General features: G+C 45.3%; 1 protein-coding gene across 17 annotated transcripts in view; it reads left to right on the forward strand.

Moving 5' to 3' along the window:
• The window catches only part of OGDH (oxoglutarate dehydrogenase), a 117333-nt gene that overhangs the window by 72999 nt on the left and 19315 nt on the right, over nt 1–25019 (forward strand). For all 17 annotated transcript variants that reach the window (XR_013523856.1, XR_013523855.1, XM_078342349.1 and 14 more), the window contains 6 exons: nt 5832–5947; nt 11623–11777; nt 12256–12402; nt 13019–13109; nt 13818–13997; nt 21232–21360. Coding sequence is in view for 15 of the 17 variants with exons in the window: in XM_078342349.1 (XP_078198475.1) it covers nt 5832–5947; nt 11623–11777; nt 12256–12402; nt 13019–13109; nt 13818–13997; nt 21232–21360 (818 nt within the window). In the remaining 2 variants the exon portion in view is untranslated. The remainder of the gene's footprint in view (nt 1–5831; nt 5948–11622; nt 11778–12255; nt 12403–13018; nt 13110–13817; nt 13998–21231; nt 21361–25019) is intronic.

Here is a 25019-nt window from a genome sequence, read left to right on the forward strand (position 1 = left end):
GCTGGGGCCAGGCATGTGGCTCATGACTATAAACCCGGCACTTTGAGAGACTGAGATGGGAGGATCACTTGAAGCCAGGAGTTTGTTGCCTGGGCAACATAGCAAGACCCTTTCTCCACCACCACCAACAACAAAATTAGCCAAGCATGATGGAGCATGCCTGTAGTCCTAGCCACTTGGGAGGGTAAGGTGGTAGGATAATTTGAGCCCTACCAAATTACTGCAGAGGTTTAGGCCTGCAGTAATCTATGGCTGCACTACTATACTCTGGCCTGGGTAACCCTGTCTCTAAACCACACACACACACACACGTCTGTTAGCTCCAGTTAGTTGATGGCTATTGAGTTATATATTTTTGCCGAATTTCTGTCTAGTTTTTTAGTTAGTTTTAGAGAGAGGGGTATTAAAGTCTCAGCTTATGAATGTGCGTTTGTTTCTTCTTTTAGTCCTATCAGATTTGGGGTTACATATTTCACACCTCTGTTCTTCAGTGTATACACATTTCAGATTGCTAGGTCTTCTCAGTCGATTGACCCTCTAATCATGATGGAATGTCCGTCTTTGTCTCTGGTAATTTTGTTTGCTCTGAAGTCACTTTATCTCATATTAATACAAGCCACTCCTACTTATATTCGATTAATGTTTACATGATACATTTTTTCCTCCTTTTATTTCAGCCTGTCTGTATCACATTTCAAGTGAGTTTCTTATGGATTAGCATATAGGTGCATTTTGTTTTGTATTTATCCACTCTTCATATAATCTCTGTCTGCTATTTAATATATTTAGGTCATTTTTTTTTTAAAGGCGGGGTTTCACCATGTTGGTCAGGCTGGTCTTGAACTCCTGACCTCAGGTGATCCACCTGCCTTGGTCTCCAAAGTGCTTGGATTACAGGCGTGAGCTACTACTGGTCATGTATATTTAATGTAATTATTGCTATGTTAGGGCTCAAGTCTGCGATTTTATATTTTATTTTTTGTTCTTCTTTTCATTGCTTTGCTTTCATTTTCCTATGCTGTGGATTTTTAAACCCACATTTAACATTTGTATTCTTAATTATATATAGTTTTTTTTTTAGATGGAGTTTCGCTCTTTCGCTCAGGCTAGAGTGCAGTGGCGTGATCTAAGCTCACTGCAACCTCCGCCTTCCAGTTTCAAACGATCCTCCTGACTCAGCCTCCTGAGTAGCTGGGATTATAGGCACCCACCACCATGCCTGGCTAATTTTTTTGTATTTTTAGTAGAAACGGGGTTTCACAATGTTGGCCAGATTGGTCTCAAACTCCTGACCTCATGATCTGCCCGCCTCAGCCTCCCAAAATACTGGGATTACAGGCGTGAGCCACCGCACCTGGCATGGTTTTGAGTGTATCCTCTTCCATAGCATTTTTAGTAGTTGTTCTAGGTATTACTACTTTATGTAGACTTAACCTGTCCTAGTCTACTAGTGTCATCACTTTTCAGTAAATATTAAGTGTGGAAACCTTACCTCCTTTCATATCTCTTCTCCTTCATTTATAATATAATTATCTTAGATATTTTCTCTACATACATGTAGAACTGCGTCAGCAGAGTTATAAGTTTGCTTCAACCATCAAATATAATTTAGAAGACCCAAGAGGAGTGGAGTCTGATGTGAAACCCAGATTCTTGCTTTCTGCGTTCTTTCTTCCATCTTGGTGTTCTAAGATTCCGTCTTTTCTTGTTTCCTTTCTGTTTAAACTACTTTCTTTGGCCAATTTTTTCGGGCATGTCTGCTGGTGACAAACTTAGTTTTCCTTTACCTGGGAATCTCTATTTCCCCTTCATTCCTGCAGGACATTTTTGGTGGATAGAAGATTCTGATTAGACAGAATCCTTCTCTTTCAGCTCTTGAAAAGTGTTTTGCCACTTCTTTCTAGCCTCCAAGTTTTCTAATGAGAAATCCTATCATTTGAATTGTTTTCCCTATAGGTAAAGTGTCACTTTGCAATGGCTGGTTTTAAGATTTTTTCTTTGATTTTATTTTTTAGAAGTTTAATTATATGTTTTGGCATGGATTTCTTTGGGAATATCCTGTGGATTCGCTCAGCTTCTTGAATGAATGAACCCAAAGGGGTTTTGTCTTTTACCGTATTTGGGAAGTTTTTAGCTAAGCATCTTTTCAGCCACCCTCTTTGTTCTCTGCTTCTTTGATTGCATCCATATGTAAGTGAAATCTTTGATTATAATTATCACTTGTCCCCTGAGTCCCTGTTCATTTTTTATTTTCTTTCTATTCTTCCAATTGATTAATTTTTGTTGTTCTGTCTTTAAATATACTGATTCTCTGCCCCTCCATTCTGCCATTGGGACTATCCATTGAACGTTTTTTGATTTTTTAAAAAATTTCTATTTGGTACTTCTTTACATCTTTAGTTTTTGGCTGAGACATTGTATTTTGTGATTTACTTTTTAAAATTTGTCTCTATCATGTTCTTAGTTGTTCGTTGAAATTGTTTGGGCCAGGTGTGGTGGCTCATGCCTATAATCCCAGCACTTTGGAAGACCAAGGTGGGCAGATTCCTTGAGCTCAGGAGTTCAATCAAGACCAGCCCAGCCAACATGGTGAAACCCCATCTCTATTAAAAATACAAAAACTAGGCTGGGTGTGGTTGCTTACACCTTTAATCCCAGTACTTTGGGAGGCCAAGGCAGACGGATCATTTGAGGTCAGGAGTTTGAGACCAGCCTGGCCAACATGGTGAAACCCCATCTCTACTCAAAATATAAAAATTAGCCGGGCATGGTGACGCATGCCTGTAGTCCTAGCTACTCTACTCGGAAAGCTGAGCCAGGAGAATTGCTTGAACCCGGGAGGTGGAGGTTGCAGTGAGCTGAGATCGCGCCACTGCACTCCAGCCTGGGCAACAGAGTGAAAGAAAAAAAAAAAAAGAAATTGTTTGATGATGACTCTGTTCAAATCGTAGGTGATTCTAACATCTTGGTCATCATGGTGTTGACGTCTGTTGCCTGTCTTTTCTCATTCACTGTGAGATATTCCTGGTTCTTGTTATGAATTATATTTTATTGTTCCCAGGACATTTTGGGTATTGTGAGAGCCAGGATCTTATTTAAATCTTCTGTTATAGCAGACCTTTTGTAGACATTGTTCTGGTGAGGGAAGGGGAGGGCACCACCTTGTTATTGCTGGCGGAGGTGGAATTCCTTTTCTCACTCAGGTGTCCACTATGACTGGGATTAGGGGAAGGGACTGATGCATTACCTTCCAGAGAGGAGGACATTTTGGATTCCCTCTGGGGCCTTTGCTGAAACCTCTGGGATGGGGTTGGATTCTAGGGCTCATTACAGCCTGGTGAGGGTGAGGGTGGGGCCACAGTGTTTTCTCTGGTGTTTGGCTGTAGTAGAGCAGTTTTTGTCTTTTTTATCTTGATAGGCTACCTCTTTCCTGGTCTTTTGGTAGAGAGCAGCTTTTGTCAGGCTTTTGTTATCAAACTCACCCCTTAAAGTTTTGAGGTTGCTGGTTCTTCTGCTCCAAGTCTGCGGTATTTGAAGCAAAAAAAGAAACCCAGGGAACTCCCTGCTTTGTTTTACCTGAGACTTCGTAGCTGGTCTGCCGTATTCTCTCCACCTGTCAGAGTTGTCTTATGACTGTTTTGCATGTAATGTCTAGGATTTTTAGTTGTACTTATTGGGGGAATAGGGAAGAATATGTCTATTCCACTTTCACAAAGCACTCATCTATAGATTTAATTTCTCAAACAGCTAAAGAACTAGAAGTGTACCAGCCATTCTGAGGCTCAGCATTACAGCCCAATGATAGAAGTGAAGGACCATCACATGGTGAGGTCAAGGAATATCTGTAGGCCCCTGCTTCATAGGGTCTTCATGCTGAAAGATTGCAGCCAATACACAGTCCTCATCTAGGGGCATACACTGGACTGATTCGTTTCACCATCAAAATATTTTCCCAACAAAATATGCACTGTTACTCTGGTTCTTGATTAGCTGCACCTGGCCTGAGATTTTAAGTCAGGAAAAATTTCTCAAAGATGATTCTGTTTTTCTCCATAAATGCTATAGGGCAATTGCCCAAAAGCCAGGCCATAATGTCAAGAGCCATGAGCTTCACCTAGGCCCAAGTGGTTGCTGTGCCCTCAGTGTTGACAGACTAATAGGAGGGAATGGGTGGGCAGGCTTAACTAAGCCACTACTCCTGTCACCACCCTCCAGGTTAAAAAAAAAAGCCAGATTTGCTTTGTTTTAATGAAACAAACAGGGCTTGGAAAATGTAGAGTTTGCTTTTAAGACTTAAAAACCAAATCCAAACAAACCTCTCCTAAAGCTAAAGCATTAGATAAATAAAGGCTGTAGTTCCCAAACCATGCTTGAATCAGAATCACCTTGGGAGGTTCGTGGACCCACCCTAAAACTCACTGAGTCAGCACCAGGGTTGGATCCTAGAAACAAGCCTTCTCATACATCTCCAAAGAGATCCAAATACACAGTTGTTAATTGTCCGCCACGCTTATGTCTCCCAGTGGCTCCTTTTAGTCTTAATTTGGCCAGGAAACAATGAGAATATTTCATCAGTTCTAGTCAGATGTAGGAGACTTTGCAGAATACCAGTTCACTTTGCACTCCTGGAGCCTGAGAGAATGCTGGTATAAGGTATTCAAGTGCTGGTGACTCCTGAGCTATGCTTTTTGCCCTACTCCAGCTGATAAATTATGTCAGGATAGGTGCCAAACTGGATAAAAGAATATATATTCAATATATATATATATATAGTGTCCCCAAAAGAATATATACAAGTTGTTAAGAACTTGTATTGGCAGGATGGCTTTGAGACTAGTTGTATTTTTTTTTCTTTGTCCTATCTTTTTATTTTACTTTTTCTCTGAGACAGGGTTGCTGTCACCCTGGCTAGAGTGCAGTGACACAGTTCGGCACCGCAGCCTCGACCTCCTCCTCATTTGACAGTCTTCCCCTTTGGTACAGCAAGATGAAACAAGCATGATGCCAGAAAGAGCTCTTCCAGCATTACTCTTTCTCACACTGAGACACGTTTCCAGGTGGTGTCTTCCCCACAGTGCTTCAGCGAATATTAGTGCTTACTCAGTTGGTTCCTACAGGAGTCGGGGGAAGGGAGGGTTGCACCTGTGACTGAGTACCGCCTGCAGAATGGGCTCAGAACGCGAAGTCGGGAATTTCAGAAGAGGATTGTCCTTAATCCAAGGGCAGGGGCTGTTTGCCTGCTGCTCTGCTGCCCCATGTTGCACCCCTGCCTGGAGCTCCCACAGACCAATTGACTTCTGGTGACTATTTCTCCCTCACTTCCCAGTCCCCCTCCCTCAGCTTTTTGACATTCACCACATACATATACTATTGTCATATGATATACCTATGATCTGTTCTTCTGTATCAATTTTACATTTTCTACTTTAATTCCTCCTTAACTGTTTTATTGATTGTTGATTGACTAACCCAGTGCCTTTTTATGGCCCTGTCTTCCCACCTTCAACATTGGCTGTCTTTGGGAGCTTGAAATAAATTTGTCTCTAAATTGTGAATAATTGGTGTACCTAACTCCCACATGCATAATATGAATCGTATTGTGGCTCACCTATGATACTCTAATATCCTCAGCTTCTGTTTATTGCTAAAGTTTGTGTTTCTGGCTGTAAAATATTGCTTATTTTTACATATTTCAGGAGCTTTTTATATGATTTTTTTCTTCTCTTTTTGCTCCCCTGGGGAGTTCCTTCCCCTTTCCATAAACTGTGGTCCCTGCATGGCCGTGTCCTGCCCCTCCTCATCTGGCTTGTCCTGCCCACATCGCCCTGCAGGGTTCTACGGCCTGGACGAGTCTGACCTCGACAAGGTCTTCCACTTGCCCACCACCACTTTCATTGGGGGGCAGGAGTCAGCGCTTCCTCTGCGGGAGATCATCCGTCGTCTGGAGGTAAGAACAATTTCTGGAAAGGTCTAATGGACTTGTTAAGAACTTGTATTGGCAGGATGGCTTTGAGACTAGTTGTATTTTTTTTTTCTTTGTCCTATCTTTTTATTTTACTTTTTCTCTGAGACAGGGTTACTGTCACCCTAGAGTGCAGTGACACAGTTCGGTTACCACAGCCTCGACCTCCTAGTCTCACACCATCCTCCCACCCCAACCTCTCGCAGCTGGGACTACTGGTGCACACCACCATGCCAGGCTAATTTATTTTTTTATCTTTTGTTGTAGATATGAGGTCTTGCTGTGTTCCCCAGGCTGGTCTCAAACTCCTGGGCTCAGGTCGTCCTCCCACCTCAGCCTCTCAAAGTGCTGGGATTACAGGCATGAATCAGTTCTGTCTTTTTAAAAGTTATAAGGGAAGGAAGACTTCTGTTGTTGTTGTTGTTGCCATTTTGTAGATAGAAACCAGTGGTTTTGTGATCAGCCAGAGAAGGGAAATAAACTCTGCTTTCAGATCCCACTGGGAGTTTATTACAGATGGTGGGAGAGTCACCTCAACCCTGAGGGACAGGCCTCAAGTTAGGGGTGGCTTCTTGCACAGCTGAGTGCCAGGGCTGCTGGGTGGTGGCCACTCTCCTTCCCTCTCTCCCTGTTCCTCTCATCCTTCTGTTTTGTTTCATTTTTTTTCCTTCTCTCTGAACTCTGTTAGTACTCAGCCTGCCAGGGAATTCTTTCACATACACGCATTGTAGACAGTGGCTAAGAGTCATGGCTCTGCTTTTAAGCCAACTGTGTCTAGTTCCTCCATCCTGGACAAATCATAGCCTCCCTCAGTACAGGGTGACTTCCAGCCCATTGCAGAGGGGAAAATGGATTGGATGAGAGGTATATGCCAAGAGTTGGCTATTACTGTTAACTTAATGGTGTTCCTGGTGTTAGAGCTAACGGATCGAGGTTAAAATAGACTGAGGAGATACCTTGGAATGGGGCCCTTCAGAATTGAGTATATAGATCACCTGGAGTCCTGCCTATCATACAGAGTCTGAATCTTGACATCCCTAACTAACCCAGGTTGAACCACACTGGTCATCAGGGCTCTCTGAGGCTGTTCCTCTCATGGCTGGATGTTAGAACTACCCAGAGAGCTTGCAGAACTCATACCCAGGCCATAGCCCAGGTGCCCTAAGTCAGAATCCCCGTAGCACCCCAGGAATTAACCCTTGCTCTGCAGCAAGTGAATTTTAATTTAAAATCCTATTGTCAGTTGTTTCACAGTTGGCTGCACGGTGACTTAAAATGATCTCAGTGTCCTGTGCTGGCATTTTCTGTAGTTTGTGATGAGCATCCTGAAGTATTGTCAGCATCTCAGCTTGGAGCTGCTCCACTGCTTGCCTTCCTCACTTACAGGGAAGAAAGGGGTGGAAACCAGACCTCTGTGCCAGCATCAGAAGGTTGTTGGCTAATGGGACATACTGGGCACCAGGAGGGAGTGATAAGTGTTAATCCAAGGAGAATGAACTTTGTGTCCTTCCTGTCACCTTTATCTGCACCACATCATCACACTGACCCTAGTCTCTATTCTGCCTGCTGGCCACATGTTAACTATTGAGCACTTGAAATGTACAAAATATTTGACTTCTAAATGTTGAAAAAATAATGTTTGATATATTGGGTCAAATAAAATGGGAAAATTTCATGTGGGTCTTCTAGAAAAACAAATTACATATGTGGCTCACATTATATTTCTATTGAATGTTGCCAATCTATAGAAGTTTTTGTGTTGCCTGGACCCCCACAAATGGCACCCTATATAGCCTCTCCAAGTAGCCCTGCCCCAAATTATCTCACTGTTGGTGTGTTCCACTCAGTTCTCTCAGTGTATTTCCTGATACAGCAGCCGTCTGGTGAATATAGTCTGCACTGCGAGCGGACTCAGCATTAGCACCTTTTACCTCAGAGGGGTCCTCTTGTGGGGAGTCCAGCAGCAGGCAGCTCAGCCTTTTTTTTTTTTTTTTTAAGACCGGTTCTCACTCTCTGTTGCCCAGGCTGGAGCGCAGTGACACAATCACGGCTCACTGAAGTCTCAACCTCCTGGTATAAAGCAGTCCCCCTACCTAAGCCTCCCGAGTAGCTGGGACTATAGGAGAGCACTACCATGCCTGGCTAATTTTTCTATTTTTTGTAAAGCCGGGATCTCACCATGTTGCCCAGGCTAGTCTTGAACTCCTGGACTCAAGTGATCCTCTTTCCTCAGCCTCTCAAAGTGCAGGGATTACAGGCATGAGCCACTATGCCTGGCCCCAGAAGCTTATTCTTAAACATGGTCTCACAATGGAAAGTTTCCATGGGGTCACTGTCTCCATATCATGCCATGGTGTCACCTCTCGGGGGCCTCTTCAGTACCTTCCTTCTCAAAGAGCAGAATGAGGGGCAGAGGCATTGATGTCCCTATGGCCAACTTCCTCTCTGAATCTTGAATCCCAGGTAGTTCCGATTTCATCATATGAAGGGGTGGAGGGCCTGAAGCATGTTGAAGGCCTGTCTCCCTTTCAGTCCACTTGATGCCAGAGCCCTGGAGTTGGCTCTCATTGTCTGGGACAGTTGGACCTGTACCTTAGGAGTCTCAGGCCATACACCCTCCTGGCCTCAGAGTGGCCCCAACTTGGAAGACTCCATTTCCACAACAGTTTACAGACATTTGCATAAACTCCTCATCTCCCTGCCTGATGGTGATGCTTTACTTACATTGAATGTGTGTGTATGTTAGATTGGTGGTATAATCAGACAGATCTTAAGCTGTTGATCATGTGACATGGTGGTCAATTTGTAGCTGTTTTTAAAAATTAGAGGAGATTCAACTTCTTGGCTTCCTAAAATTTTTCTCATAAGCGGGAAAAGCAAAGAATCAGCCCCTGAAACTTGCTGCCCTTTTCTCCTGGAGACAGAGCCAAGAACAAAGAAAACACAACACGATTCTGTGGCCCAGTAACTACATCTCCAAGTTACTTGCTAAAGTAATACTGATGTTGGAGAGATACTGATTTCTAGAGTTTTTAACCCAATAGTTTCTTTTGTTCAATAATGGAAACTCTGCTGCTGTCAGGTGTAAAAGGGAGAGGAAAGGCATGGGCAGAGCCTGGGCGTAGCACAGTTCTACCAGCTCTGTAATTGGAGACAGCAGTAGTGATGAAGGGAAGAGTTCTTCCCTCACAGCACCCTTCACCCGTTGGCATTTGGGGTCGGGATGATGAGGAGTGGGCAGACAGCCAGTTGCTGGGTTTGCACCACAAGCATGGACCCCATCCAAAGAGGGTGGGTCCTCTTTGAAGGTTCTCATTAACAGCCACTCTGGAGCTGACCTTGTCTTCTTGAATGGGTTTCTGCAGAAATGTAGTTTCTTCTCCTGTTCAGTAGATTGGGCACTGTGGATCACCAAGTGTCTGTAAAGGTGACATGGGACAGTGGACTGATGTCAACTCTGAAGTTAGGGATTGGGGGTGCCCACTACACCCTCTTCTTGGTTTTTTTGTGCATCTAATGTAGAAGTTTATCTTAGTTTTATCTTAGATGTGATTAGAAAATATGGTTTGGGATTGTCTTAGTCCATTTTGTATTGCTATAAAGGAATACCTGAGGTTGGATAATTTATAGTTTATAAAGAAAAAGGGTTTATTTGGCTCACAGTCTAATTGGGCATCTGCATTTGGTGAGGGCCTCAGGCTACTTCCACTCCCAGCAGAAGGCAAAGGGGAGCCTGCTTGTGCAGAGGTCACATGGTGGGAGGGGAAGCAAGAGAGTGAGCCGGGAGGTGCCAGGCTCTTTTTAGCAGCCAGCTCTCCTAGGAACTAATAGAGCAAAAACTTACTCACCTCTGAAGGAGGGCATTAATGTATTCATGAGGGATCCACCCCAGAACCAAAACATCATCCATGTGGGCCCACTTCCAACATTGGGGACCAAATTTCAGCATGAGGTTTGTGGGGGGACAAACAGGGGTTAATAAAAATACCTTAACTACTAGGGTCTTTTCTTTTTTTTTGAGACGGAGTTTCGCTCTTGTTACCCAGGTTGGAGTGCAATGGCGCAATCTTGGCTCACTGCAACCTCCACCTCCTGGGTTCAGGCAATTCTCCTGCCTCAGCCTCCCGAGTAGCTGGGATTACACGCACACGCCACCATGCCCAGCTAATTTTTTGTACTTTTAGTAGAGACGGGGTTTCACATGTTGACCAGGATGGTCTTGATCTCTTGACCTTGTGATCCACCCGCCTCGGCCTCCCAAAGTGCTGGGATTACAGGCTTGAGCCACCGCGCCCGGCCTACTAGGGTCTTTTCTAGCAGCACTTTCTCTTCTAGTTTCTAGGCAAGATTGTTCTTTTGTTGACTTGGATAATAACTAGAGTGTTGCAGTTGGTTAATTTTGAATTCAGGCAAAGTTTGCTTTGTTTCATGATCATGGAGCATGTATGCAGGGTTAGCCCACCCTCTGCAAAGCACAGGGCTGGTCTCAGATTCAGCACATCTTTTAACTGCTCATGCCAGCTGGTCTCATTGTCTGTTGTGAAAACCAAATGTGGTCATAAACGAGAGCTGCTGAGCAGGACCTGACACTCTGAGTACGCTGGCAGCAGTCCCTGCTATAAAGATAGTTAGACGCGGCTTTGGGGTCTGCAGAGTGTCTGTTGGCCCACATCAGGGCCTGTCGCCTTTTTACTCCATGCTGACTTGCAGTTTGCTCTCATCCTTTCATTCTGGTCCTCTAGGGCAGCTGTGCAGGTTGAGCTGTGGGCCTCTACAGGAGCACCAGGCTGAGGGCAGCCTGAGATGGATTTTTTTTTTTTTTTTTGGCAGTCTTTCCTCCTCTCCCGAGGTGGATTTCTAAGAGCCCAGTGCCTCCTCTTGCTCCTGGCCCTCTCTTCCTGGCTTCTTCCCTCCTGAGCTCTGCAGATTGGGTGCTGCCTCCTTGCCTGAGCTGTGGGGTATGAACATGGTGCAGGACATCTTGATCTGCTCAGGATCCTGACTTTTGTCTTATGGGCAGTCTTGCTTCCTGAGGCAGAAGGATCATTTTAGCCGAGGAGTTCAAGACCAGCCTGGGCATCATGGTGAGACCTCATCTCTCCAAAACATAAGGCGGGACGATCACTTGAGTGCAAGAGGTTGAGGCTGCATTGGGCCCAGATAGCGCTACTGCACTCCTGCCTCAGTGACAGAGAGACCCTCCCTCAAACAAACAAACAAACAAAAAGACTGCGAATCGTAAACAGCTATTGAGCCTATGACAGCCTATGGGCATTTCCTGTTATGGATGCTGGCACAGGTCTGACCTTGATGACAGTCTGTCCTCCCTGGGGAAGGACACAGTTCCACAACTGTTGCGGTCTATGCTTCTTGCCACAAAGGTACCAGAGTAGAACTGGGGTTGTTCCTTGTCCTGGCCCTTGGAGGGCTAGGAGGTTCTTGTGTGCAAGTGACCCAGGTCCCTGAAGGAAGCACTTGAAGAGGAGGACCTCTGCCTGGTACCCACTCCGTCTCCCCCTCAGTCATACCTGACTGGGGTACCTTTCAGAACAAGCCTCCTGCTCCCCCTCCCACCTTCTGGCTGAACAGGCAGTCGGTACTCTTGATTCAGCCAGGCCTGGTTAGAAACTCCCTTGCCTGTGTGTTTCTGTATGGAATAGATGGCCTACTGCCAGCACATTGGGGTGGAGTTCATGTTCATCAATGACCTGGAGCAGTGCCAGTGGATCCGGCAGAAGTTTGAGACCCCCGGGATCATGCAGTTCACAAATGAGGAGAAGCGGACCCTGCTGGCCAGGCTTGTGCGGTCCACCAGGTATGGGTCTGGCCCTGGGCCATGGGGCACACATCCCCAGGGAAGCAGCAGCCCTGTGTGTGTTGTTTGGGCCTGTGTGCAGCCTGTTGGTCGAGGTGAGAGGGGCTTTGGGGAGGTATAGGCAAAGCTGCAGCTGCACGTGTCTGAAGAGACACCAGGCAGGTAGAGTCAGCCTTCAGAGCAACCTCCGTCTCCTGAGTTCAAGCGATTCTCTTGCCTCAGCCTCCCAGTAGCAGTGATTGTAGGCACATGCCACTACGGCCAGCTAATTTTTATCCATTTAAGTAGAGATCAGGTTTCTCTATGTTGGCCAGGCTGGTCTCAAATTCCTGACCTCATGTGATCTGTCCACCTTGGCCTCCCAAAGTGCTAGCATTACTCCCAAAGTGCAGTGAGCCACTGTGCCTGGCCCAGAGCCCCCTCTTTTTGGTCAGGAAGAGTGACATTGTTCTTCAAGGTGACTTTATTCCATGTCCAGGTTTGAGGAGTTCCTACAGCGGAAGTGGTCCTCTGAGAAGCGCTTTGGTCTAGAAGGCTGTGAGGTGCTGATTCCTGCCCTCAAGACCATCATTGACAAGTCAAGTGAGAACGGTGTGGACTACGTGATCATGGGCATGCCACACAGGTATGGCTGAGGGCGTGCCCCACCTCCTTCTCACCATCCCTGCAGGGTGTGTAGGAGGCACCAGGTAAAGAACTGAGAGAACAGCTGTTTCCTTCTCAAGTGCCAGTTGTGAGCCTGGGCTCATCTGATACCTGCGGGTGCCTTGTTTTGCAGGGGATTCTCACATTCCCTACCTCTGGAAGACTGCAAAGTCACTGTCACAGCCAGAGCCACGTGTAGTTTCAGACTGGCATTTGGCCTTACATTACATTTTTATGAAAGTTAAACCCAGGTTCCCTTGAGGGTTAAGCTGGAGGAAAGGCTGCTTCCTGACATTGGAGGGGAGGCCAAGACTTCAAAAATCGGAGATAGTGTGGGGAGGGAGGAGGGTAAGGAAGCCTCAGGCCCATGGCATTTCCACATCTTCTGCCTTTCTGTTGTCCACTGTGGCCTTGATTGTCTAGCACAGAGAGGCTCAGTGCCCACATTAGCTCCAGTTCACAGCATTCTTGGGCTGCAAACCGAGGAGGTGCTGTGTCCTGGAGGAGGGGAAGAGGGTAGGGATTATAACAGCCTCCCCGTCATCTGGAAGCCGTGACCTCGGGCTCTGCTCACTCTACTCGCCCATACGTTTCAGAGGGCGGCTTAACGTGCTTGCAAATGTCATCAGGAAGGAGCTGGAACAGATCTTCTGTCAATTTGATTCAAAGCTGGAGGCAGCTGATGAGGTGAGGCACCTGTGTAGAGACACATCCAGCAGAGCCCCAACTTACACGAGACCCCCGGCTCCACTTCTTTCTCAGAATAACTTATGAGGGGTTGATTCTTCTGTACCATTGTGGTTTGCCTTCCTTGTTGGAAGAATTTTAGTGTTGGAACAAAGGAGGGGGCCACTGTTCCACCTTCTGGTTGGAGGTCTAGCAGCGCCACGCTGAGTGCAGGGGTATATCCCCTCTGGCTGAGGGACCTTCTCCCTGTGCCCTGGGTAGGAATGATCCTGGGAAAAAGCCTCCATATTCTTCTACGTTGGGTTCCTGGGGTTAGAAATCACATATAAGGCTAGGCACAGTGGCTCACGCCTGTAATCCCAGCACTTTGGGAGGCTGAGGCAGGCTGATCACCTAAGGTTGTGAGTTCCAGACCAGCCTGACCAACGTGGAGAAACCCTGTCTCTACTAAAACACAAAATTAATCAGCATGGTGGCACATGCCTGTAATCTCAGCTACTTCGGAGACTGAGGTAGGAGAATTGCTTGAACCTGGGAGGCGGAGGTTGCGGTGAGCCAAGATTGCGCCATTGCACTCTACCTGGGCAACAAGAATGAAACTCTGTCTCAAAAATATGTATATATTTTTTTAAATTCCATATAAAATGGCTCTTTTGGAGACTGAGTGTCTTTTTGTCCAGGGTGCAAATTCACTGTTTACTCCATCAGGGCTCTGGAGATGTGAAGTACCACCTGGGTATGTATCACCGCAGGATCAACCGTGTGACCGACAGGAACATTACCCTGTCCCTGGTGGCCAACCCTTCCCACCTTGAAGCCGCTGACCCTGTGGTAATGGGCAAGACCAAAGCTGAGCAGTTTTACTGTGGGGACACTGAAGGGAAAAAGGTAAGGCCCAGAGAGAGGCGTGCAAGGCAGATCGTCGAGGCCCCATGTTCTAGCACGCAGTTCTGCTCACCAACATAACCCAGAGTCCTGGGTACATCTGGACTTTAAAAAAAATTTAAAGTCAACTTTAAAAGAATAGCAATAGTAAAATCGTCCTGCTTACAACGTGCCTTCTCCTGAAGTTGTAATCATCAGAACTATGTGGGGAGTGTGCTTTTGTCTTCATATCTGTGAAGGAGTCAGGTTTACAGTTATTCTGAATGGACGAAGAGATGTTTTCACTGAAAAGGAGGAGAGTTGGAGAGTCTCTAAGGAGAAAGTGCAGGTTAGCCTGAAGGAGAAATTGTAGAACTGAGACTTGTCAGGAAAGTCAGGCTTGCTCTGATCAGAGGCAGGAGTTCACAGGGCTGGTAGGAGACAGACCAGGGCATAGGCTGCACCTAGGTGGCCTACTTCACCATCTGAGTGCTGGGGGTTGCTTGCCAGCCTGCTTGTGTAGAAATAGTCTCAACAGATTGTAACTGTTTGCCCTTATTTAACCTCAAGATCCAATCTTGTCTAACAAATTTTATAGTTCTCATTAATGATGACTTAAATAATTAGAAAAAAATCAAATATTTGTAAGGTCTCGTATATGGGGTCTGGGAAACAAACAAAGAAGACATCATCACCTTTCTAGAGCCTCCTATTCTTTTTAGAAAAAGGATCATGTGTAAGGAAGCAAATAGCACATACAGAGCATGATAGGAAACTGTGGAGTTAGCCGCCAAGAGCTTTGGAAGAGGTATGCAGGGGTGTGGGCTAGAGTTGGACCAAGGATAGAAAGCAGACCCCCTTATCAGCAGAGCAGGTAGTCGTCATTTTATTTGAGAAGTGGCAGGATTTAGGTAGGTGGGAAGGTAAGAATGTTTTCTGGAGATGAAAGGTTAAGAGCAGAGACGCAGGGTGACTTGGGGACACAAAGCAGGGAGGGGCCAGCCTCCTAGTTGTGCCCCTGGAAAGAGGTCAGATCTATATTAGAAGTGGAACCAATTATTAGTTTACTGGGTTCTGTAATTTTACTACTGTCATGCTTAGAGGGTTAGAGGAAGAGAAACTGCCATCATAGGTAATGGAGTCTGGGCTGGGGAAGTGATCCCCCCGTCGATCAATGCTCGCTGTAAAGAACGAGCGTGAGCCACAGGGACGCAGAGGTCATTCCATGGCTTCAAGCTCATGGGGCCAGGACAGTGTCAGAAACTTCAACTAGATGCAGAGAGGCCTCAGCTCTGTTTGGGGAACCTGCAGCCCCTGCAGGCAGTAACAACACTTGGTGTCTGGGATGGGCTGGCCTGAGGTGAGATTGGCAGGGGGAGACCAGCATTGGGGTGACCAGTGCCTCTGGTATTTCTACCCTCCTTGGCTAGGACACTCACCCAGGCATTTGGGCTGAGGATTGGAATGAGATTACCAAAAACTTAGGTGACTCCTGCATTTGTAGATTTTGGACAAAAATACATTCTAGCAGTATTCAGCTCAGAATGCTGGAAATTTCCCAAAAAGGAATGAAATAATTCGAATAAAAGTATTAGAATATATTTTAAACTGCCACAGATGGTCATACTGATTGGTCCCTTCATGAGATGCCAGGACAGGAGAGGCTGCATGTAGCTGAGTCGGAATTGTCAGTCCCTTTGTTTTCCAGTCTACACAAACCATGTTGTCACAAGTTTGCCCTTGCCCCAGTGTGGATAGTCGCCAGTTCCCTTTCTGAGGCTCTTCGTCACCTTGTCTCAAGCCCTCACATGTCCCCAGCAGGGTCAGTGTGGGGTGTGCAGGCTCAGCCGTCTGCCTGTTCTTCTTACTCCTCTTGACACCCATAGAACATGATTTGATTTCTGTTAAATCCAGAACTCAGGGAGCTAAAGGATGTGTTATGTAACTCTCAGCATTTGTGAAAAATTACATACTTTCTGTAAGTGCAGCTGAGGTGGTCCCATAACCTTGTGCATGGTTGTGAAACACACCTAATCTGGCTCAGGGCTAATATGGCCTTTGGGATCTTTGTTCATGAAAGCATTTCCTCAGTGCAGCTATGCAACCTGCTGCAAAGGGAGAATGCACTGCTGCCAGAGGTACAGCTCAGGCTGCCAGACACAAGGAGATTCCCCTTGTGTGCTGGCTGTGATATCAGCAGCCAGTTACCACAGTCCAGTGTGACATGGCGGTTGCAATACAACATCACCAAGGTGATCAAGAAAAAATACCATGACAAGAGGAAGACTAACCACAGGTGCCCTGTCAGCACAAGACAGACTGTACCACGAAGTATCTGCAGGAAGAAGCAGCACACTGTGGGGATCAGGAATACATGAAATGTCAGTGACTCAAAACCAGTGGCTTTTACACGCAAGCAGCCACGGCATCATGGCAAAGCTGCACACCTCCAAGGGGGCCCCTAAGCAAACCAGACCCTTACGTCTACACGCCGCTATCCTAGTGAGCATCTGCCACATCCCCTAAAAGGCAGGACACCTGCAGTTCTGTTTTTTAAAATTCTGGCTTTTTTTTCTGACATGCAAATCATGGGTCTTCCCTTCCTACCAAGGGTGACTCAGCACAGTGCTGAGGACAAGGGTGGTCACAAGAATGCAGGGAGGTGCAGGTCAGTAGGCCTGTAGGCTGAGGACACAGCAGGAGAGAGTGTTATATATCACCTCAGCTAGCCAGTGTCCAGATTTTTTGCCAAACACCCATCTCGATGGCATTTTGTAAAGATAAGATTGGAACAATCCAAGATGGCCAATCGATAACAGCTTGGGATTGCAGCTCCCAGTCAAAGCGCAGAGAACTAGAGGACGCCACACTTTCAGACAAATTCTGGTCGCTCACAGAGCAGAAGATCCCCAGTGGAGGAACCACACGGGTCACCAGCGCGACTCTTCTGGGCGGCGCAGCGGCTTCGCTGGCACCTTGGCGCGGCAGCTTTCGGAGCAGAGTAAACAGGGCCGGCTCCCCTTCTGACCGAGGTTTGGAGGACCCACACGGGCCACCAGCGGGACTCCTGTGGCCGGCGCAGCGGCTGTGACGGCACTTCGGCGCGGCAGCTCTCGGCGCAGAGTAAACGAGACTGGTTCCCCTTCTGACCGAGGTTTGGAGCCCGGGGAAGGCAGAGTCGCCCATTACGGACACAAGAAGGAAGCCTGACAGGAGAATCCTGGGCAGAAAAGCACCATCAGTCTTAACGCTGCCATTCTGGCCCTGGGAACTAACAACCTAGACGCCCACTCAAGAGACCTAATCTGAAAGTTGGAAATTTCAAAGAAGACAGGAGGATAAATTTAGAATGATGGGAAGAAACCAGCGTAAAAAGGCTGAGAATACTCAAAATCAGAATGCCTCTCCCTCTAAAGATGATCACAGTTCCACATCAACAATGGAACAAGGCTTGACGGAGGATGAGCGCATCCCAATTACAGAATCACTCTTCAAGGAATGGATAATAAGAAACTTCTGTGAGTCAAAAGAACATGTAGTAGCCCAACGTAAAGAAACTAAGAACTTTGAAAAAAGGTTTGATGAAATCCTATTGAGAATAGACAACTTAGAGAGGAATATAAGTGAATTAATGGAACTGAAGAATACAATACAGGAACTCCGAGAAGTATGCACAGGTTTAAACACTCGATTGTTCAAGCAGAAGAAAGGATAACAGAGGTCAAAGTCCAACTTAATGAAAGAAAACAAGATTGAGATAAAAGGATAAAAAGGATGAGCAAAGTCTCCAAGAAATGTGGGACTATGTGAAAAGACCTAATTTACGTTTGATAGGTGTACCTGAATGCGACGGAGAGAATGAATCCAAGCTGGAAAATACCCTTCAGGATATTATTCAGGAAAATTTTCCTAAACTAGCAAAGCAGGTCAATATTCAACCCCAGGTAATACAGAGAACACCACAAAGGTATTCCTCAAGAAGAGCAACCCCAAGGCACATAATCATTAGATTCACCAGGGTTGAAACGAAGGAGAAAATACTAAGGGCAGCCAGAGAGAAAGGTCAGGTTACCCACAAAGGCAAGCGTATCAGACTTACAGCAGATCTCTCAGCAGAAACTCTACAAGCCAGAAGAGAGTGGGGGCCAATATTCAACATCCTCAAAGAACAGAACCTTCAGCCCAGAATTTCATATCCAGCCAAACTAAGCTTCACAACTGAAGGAAAAATAAAATCTTTTATGAACAAGCAAGTACTCAGAGATTTTATTACCACCAGGCCTGCTTTACAAGAGCTTCTGAAAGAGGCATTACACACAGAAAGAAACAACCAGTATTAGCCTTACTAAAAATATACCAAAAAGTAAAGAGCACCAACATAAAGAAGAATTTACATCAACGAATGGATCAAACAGCCAGTCAACATCAAATGGCAGTAACCCTAAATTTAAATCGACTAAATCCCCCAATCAAAAGACACAGCCCAAACCCAATGGCATGTTACATCCAGACCTGTTTCACATGCAAGGATACACAAAGACTCAAAACAAAGGAATGGAGAAAGATTTACCAACCAAATGGAGAGCAAAAATAAATAATTAAATAAATAAATAAATAAGCAGGAGTTGCAATTCCCGTAGAGGATAAAAGAGATTTTAAAGCAACAAAGATATAGTGGTAAAAGGATCAATACAACAACAAGAGCTAACGATCCTAACACCCAGATAACATAGAGACTTAGATTCAACGAGACAGAAAATTAATAAGGATATCAAGGACTCGAACTCAGATCCGGAACAAGTAAACTTAATAAATATTTATAGAGCTCTCCACTTCAAATACATAAAATATACATTCTTGTCAATACCACATCACACCTACTCATAGGTTTAAATGAAACATTTATTGGCCATTATTAATACCCATTTTTTTTTCAGAATAAAGCAATATTTCCGTTCACCTTCCCTCTCTCTCTTCCTCTTTCTTTCTCTCCTTTACTCATTTTTTTTCTTTCCTTCTCTCAAAAAAAGAAATCAACTTGTAAACCTCTAGATCCAGGTCAGCAATGTCTCTCTCATTGCTTGAATTCCTTCTTTCCCTTCCCTCCTTCCCTCCCTCCCTCCCTCCCTCCCCCCCTTCCTCCCTTCCTTCCTTCCTTCCTCCCTTCCTTCCTCCTTCCCTCCCTTCCTACCTTCCTCCCTTCCTCCTTCCCTCCCACAAAAAAAAAAAAAAAAAAAAGATTAACATTTAAACCAGTAGATTTTGAGTAAAGCAGATGATGTTACACGATGTGAGTGGGCTTCATCCAGTCAGTTCGGAGCCTTTGAGAAAAGACTGAGGTTCCCAGAAAAGAAGGAATTCTGCCTCCAGACAGTCTTCACACTTAAGCTGCAACATCAGCACTGCCGTGGGTCTCCAGCCTGCCAGCCCACCCTACAGACTTTGCACTTGCCAGCCTGGTTCCTTAAAAATCCATCATTCTCAGCCACGCATGGTGACTTATGCCTGTGATGCCAGCGCTTTGGGAGGCTGAGGCAAGAGGATTGCTCAAACCCAGGAGTTCCAAGACCAGCCTGAGCAACATGGTGAAACCCCATCTCTACAGAAAAATGCCAAAATTAGCCAGGCTTGGTGGCATGCACTTGTATTCCCTGCTATGTGGGGGGCTGAGGTGTGAAAATCACTTGAGCTTGGGAGGCAGAGGTTGCAGTGAGCTGAGATCGTGCCATTGCACTCTAGCCTGGCAGAGCAAGACCCTGCCTCGAAAGGAAGAAAGAAGAAAGAAAGAAAAATTCTCTCTCCCTTCTCCTCTTCACCCTATCGGTTCTCTCTCTGGAGAGCCCTGACTAATGCAAGGGTTTTGGAGAGGTGTAGGCTGTATATCCAAGGAGTAGAGGTGGTGGGCTTACATGATTATGGCATTGGGGACACCAAGCAAACCAGTAACAACATATCGAAGGCAGAGGGAATGGAGTGTCTTGCAGCTGTATGAGATATTTACAGGTGTGGAAGGAGGTGGCCTAGGAAAGTATTGGATTAAAAATTGTAGGTATCAATACAAGCTCATAGCTTTATTACATACACACACACACACACACACACACACACACACACACACACAGAGAAATACATGCATATGCACATATATTTTTTAGGTCTGTGCTGAATGGGGCTAAAAATGATGCTATCCTGGCAGCGATGAGCACACAAATACTGGTCTTAAGTCCCATCCGCTACTGGAGGAACCTGGCTTCTTAGAGAAACAGCTCATACCGTACAAGGCTGCACAGGGACAGTACAACATGAAGCTGCAATGCTCTGTTTTCCAGGAAGCAAGGAAGTGCTCATGAATGAAAGGGACCTGTCCCTGTTGACAGGAAGGGGAGGCAGCTGGGAGGAGCTGCTCTTCACATCAACCTGAAACAGTGAGAGCACTGAAATAACTAACAATATTAATCATATAACCTGTCGAATAAAATAGGAACCGTGAGTACCTCTTAACACAGTCAATAAACAAAGGAGAAGCGAAGGCTCTTCCTTGCAGAAAATGCCAACGAATAAATGTAGGAGTAACAGAAACTGGTATTTGCCATCAAACCAGCCCCACCCAAGGGACTGGTTTAGGTGTGGTTGTCAATATTGCTGAGGCTGGAGTGGAGGCTTGAGGAAGAACAGGATATAAAGTTTCTTCTCCCAGAACACTATCACTGTACTCATTGCCAAGGAAAACAATGATGAGTGAAGGGGAGGATGGCAGACAGCAGCCTCCCAGGTGAGCAGAGTTAACTTGACCTGATGCAGTGTGTCCTTCCTAAGTGGGGACCCAAGGCCTGTCAAGGGTGCAAAGGCAGAAAGCATGAGGAGCTACTCCAGGTTGAAGGAGAATAAGAGACCTGGCAAGCGATGCTGCCCTCCCATGTGTGGTCTGGGGCGGATGGCTGAGCTAGCGCTGCCCTTCTGGAAAAGGATCCAGGTGGCCATGTTGGAGAGTGGCCTAGCAGTGCATTGGGTCTATAGCTCTCTCAGTGCTCAGAGCAGATGATGATGGCAGAATGGCAGGGTGTGTAGGTGTTGAGCAGACACACCAAGGTGCTAGCATATCGGGGACCTGGGGTCTTGTGGACTTTCCTACTACTTTCTATGTTTGAAATTATCTCAAAGTGTTAATTTTTGAAAAACATGATGTGTTTTCACTGTTTGCCCTGTGGACTTGACAATCAGAACATTTTGGATTTGGGATCTCCTTTGATGTCTGCAGGTCATGTCCATCCTGTTGCATGGGGATGCTGCATTTGCTGGCCAGGGCATCGTGTACGAGACCTTCCACCTCAGCGATCTGCCATCCTACACAACTCATGGCACCGTGCACGTGGTCGTCAACAACCAGGTACCTCACACCAGCCTCAGGCTTTGCTGCTCACATCAGTCTTACTTAGAATGACATCTCTGAGTTATTTAGGACATTACTGTTTTCTGATTATAAAAATACATCTGTTATTAAACACCGGGTGCAGTGGCTCACGCCAGTAATCCTAGCATTTTAGGAGGCTAAGGAAGGAGGATTGCTTCATCCCACAAGTTTGAGACCAGTCTGGGCAATATCTCTATTAAAAAATTGAAAAATTAGCACTGGGCGGCTGGGCGTGGTGGCTCACGCCTGTAATCCCAGCACTTCGGGAGGCCAAGGTGGGTGGATTACCTGAGGTCAGGAGTTCGAGACCAACCCGGCCAACATGGTGAAACCCTGTCTCTGCTAAAAATACGAAAATTAGCCGGGCATGATGGCAAGTGATCGTAATCCCAGCTACTCAGGAGGCTGAGACAGGAGAAATGCTTGACCTGGGAGAAGGATGTTGCAGTGAGCCGAGATTGCGCCACTGCACTCCAGCCTGGGCGATAGAGCAAGACTCCATCTCAAAAAAAAAGGAAAAAGAAGAAACTGGATTCCATGTATCCATGTACACAGCTTTATATCCACTTTTATTTACCACATATTTGCCCATATCATTACATATCCTTTTAAAATAATTTTAATGGAAATACAAGTTGTTTCATAAAATGGACTCTTAGGATTCTCATTTTTTATTTCCAATAATGCTGTGATGAACATTCTTGTGAGTATTTCTGCCCAGGCCTGATATGTATCACCTTTTGTACCTGTTAGGTCCTCCCGCTAAGCCATAGCTAAATGTTCCTCTCACCAATGCATGTGAAATTTCTGTAACAGACATTCTAGTGCCTTTTAACTCTAGGTACTCTACTAGGTACTAGACAGAGCACAGGTGCTCCCTATCATCACAGACCTTCTAGTTTAGTGCAGGGTCAGGGGGCTCATAGACAATGCCATGAAGTGGGTGTGGGAGATGTTCTGCAAGATGCAGAGTTAGTCAGCTGACGATTCTCTGAGGATTTGACATTTAAGTGGAAACTTCAAGGTCAGGTAGGCAAATTTGGGGAGCATCGGATCAAGTCAAGGGAGAGATCCTAAGTGTCCGAGGGAGTGGGCAAGGCCATCACAGCTCATGGTTAGTGCAAGAGAGAACTGCCATCAGCCAACTCCTGAGGAAAGCTCAGTCCAGTCGCATTGGGAGGCCATTGGAGAGATTGATGCAAGGAAGTAACGAGATACTGGTTGGCTATAAAATGATTGGTTATAGTGCAGAATGGATTAGAGGAGGACAGAGAAACAGATGCAGCTATCTCAGCAAAAAGTAGAGAGAGAAAGGGAAAAATTTAAATAAGTAAATATGGTCACTAAGTAGCAAACACTAAAGAGCTCAAAATTTAAGAGGTCAAATACTAAGAGACGGTGAGAACATTATCCAGTGTAAATATAACACACAATATGGTAAAAGCTACCACTTACTGTCTACTGTGTCCCAGATACTGAATTAGGTACTTTATGTACATTAACTTAATTTGTAGGGTAGTTACCCATGCAGTGAGTGGTATTATTCCCACTTTACAGAAGTGAAAAGTGAGGAGCAGAGACATTGAATAGCTTACTAGAGGAAATGATAGAGTCAGTATTTGACCTGCTTTCTTTCAAAGAATAGTGCTAGAAGACCTGAAAAATACCAAGGGAACAGAGAAGTCTAAAAAACAACCAACCTCACTACTGAACCGAGTTTTTTTCTATTTGTTTTACTGTGGTAAAATATACATAAAATTTACCATCTTAACTATTTTTCAGTGTACGGTCTGTGTGGTAAATACATTCACAATATGTGCAGCCATCACCACCATCCATCTCCACAACTGTTTCACCTACAGCAGAAACTGCACACCCAATCAACATGAACTCCCAGTCCCTGCTTCCCCACCCCCAGCCCCTGGCAGCCACCCACTCAGCTTTCTGTCTCTGTCATTGTGACTACTCTGAGGACCTCATAAAAGTGGAATCGTAGTATTTGTCTCTTTGTGCCTGGGTTATTTCACTTAGCAGAATGTCCTCAAGGTCCATCCATGTTAGAGCATGTGTTAGAATTTCCTGCCTTTTTAAGGCAAAGACTATCCCACTCTATAAGTAAAATATATCACATTTTGCTTATTCATTCATCAGTGGACACTAGAGTCTTCCACATTTTACCTATTATGAATAATGCTGCTATGATGCTGTGAACATGTATGTCCGTATATCTCTTTGACACCTGCTTTTTTTTCCCCCTTTGAGACGGGGTCTTGCTCTGTCGACCAGGCTGAATTGCACTGGTGTGATCATAGCTCACTGCAGCCTCCAACTCGGGCTTATGCAATCCTCCCACCTCAGCCTCCCAAATAGCTGGGATTACAGGTCTGCACCACCACACTCGGCTAATTTATTTTTAATTTTCTTGTACAGATAGGGTCTCTCTGTGTTGCCCAGGCCACTCTAACTTTTGGACTCGAGCAGTTCCTTCCTGTTGGCCTCTGAAAGTGCTGGGATTACAGGCATGAGCCACTGTGCCTGACTGAAACCCTGCTTTCAGAAGGGGAGTGGAATTGCTACATCATCTGATAGTTTTATTTTTAACTTTTGAGTAACTGCTTATTAGTTCTAATTTTCTTTTCTTTTTCTTTCTTCTTTCTTTCTTTTTTTTTTTTTTTTTTTGGAGGATTCTTTCTGTTTGGATAGTCCTGTGGCTTCAAATAGAGAAAGTTATTTTTCTTCCTTTCTAATCCATATGTATCTATCCTTTGTTTTGTTTTGTTTTGTTTCCTATTGCACTGGCTAGGACCTCAACACATTGTTGAAGTGGATAAGAGTGGCCATCCTTTCCTTGTTTCCTGCTTTTGGAGGAAAGTGTTCAGTATATGATCATTAAATATGATGTCAGCTATAGATTTTTTTATAGATGTCCCTTACCATGGCTAAGGGAGTTCCTTTATGTCTCTAATTCTGTGGACAGTAAATGTTATAATGAATGGATGCTTATTTTTGTCAGTGTTCTTCTGCACTCCTTGAGATGACCATATACTTTGCTAATGATGAAGTACATTGATTTTCAAATGTGGAATTTTTGTCCGTGTTCATGAGGGATATTGATCTTTTGCTGTAATGCCTTTGTCTGATTTTGGTATCAGGGTAATGCTGGCCTCATGAAATGTTGAGAAGGTTCCTGTTCTATATTCTGAATGAGTTTCTGTAAAATTAATGTTATTCCCTTCCTAAATGACTGGTAGAATCCAACACTGAAAGACTTTTGGGGGCTTACAGTTTTCTTTGTGGGAAGATTTTTCTTTTTTTTTTTTTTTTTTTTTTTGGTGGGGGAATGTAGTCTTGCTCTGTCACCCAGGCTGGAGTGCAGTGGCACAATCTTGGCTCTCTGCAACCTCACTTCCTGGGTTCAAGCATTTCTCCTGCCTCAGCCTCCTAAGTAGCTGGGACTACAGGTGCCCACCACCACGCCTGGCTAATTTTTGTATTTTTAGTAGAGACGGGGTTTCACCATGTTGGCTAGGCTAGTCTCAAACTCCTGACCTTAGGTGATCCCCCTGCTGCATCCTCCCAAAGTGCTGGGATTACAGGCGTGAGCCACTGTGCCCAGCCATATTTTCTTTGTGTAG

The sequence above is a fragment of the Callithrix jacchus genome, chromosome 11 (genome assembly GCF_049354715.1).
Source record: "Callithrix jacchus isolate 240 chromosome 11, calJac240_pri, whole genome shotgun sequence".
NCBI lineage: Eukaryota > Metazoa > Chordata > Mammalia > Primates > Cebidae > Callithrix > Callithrix jacchus.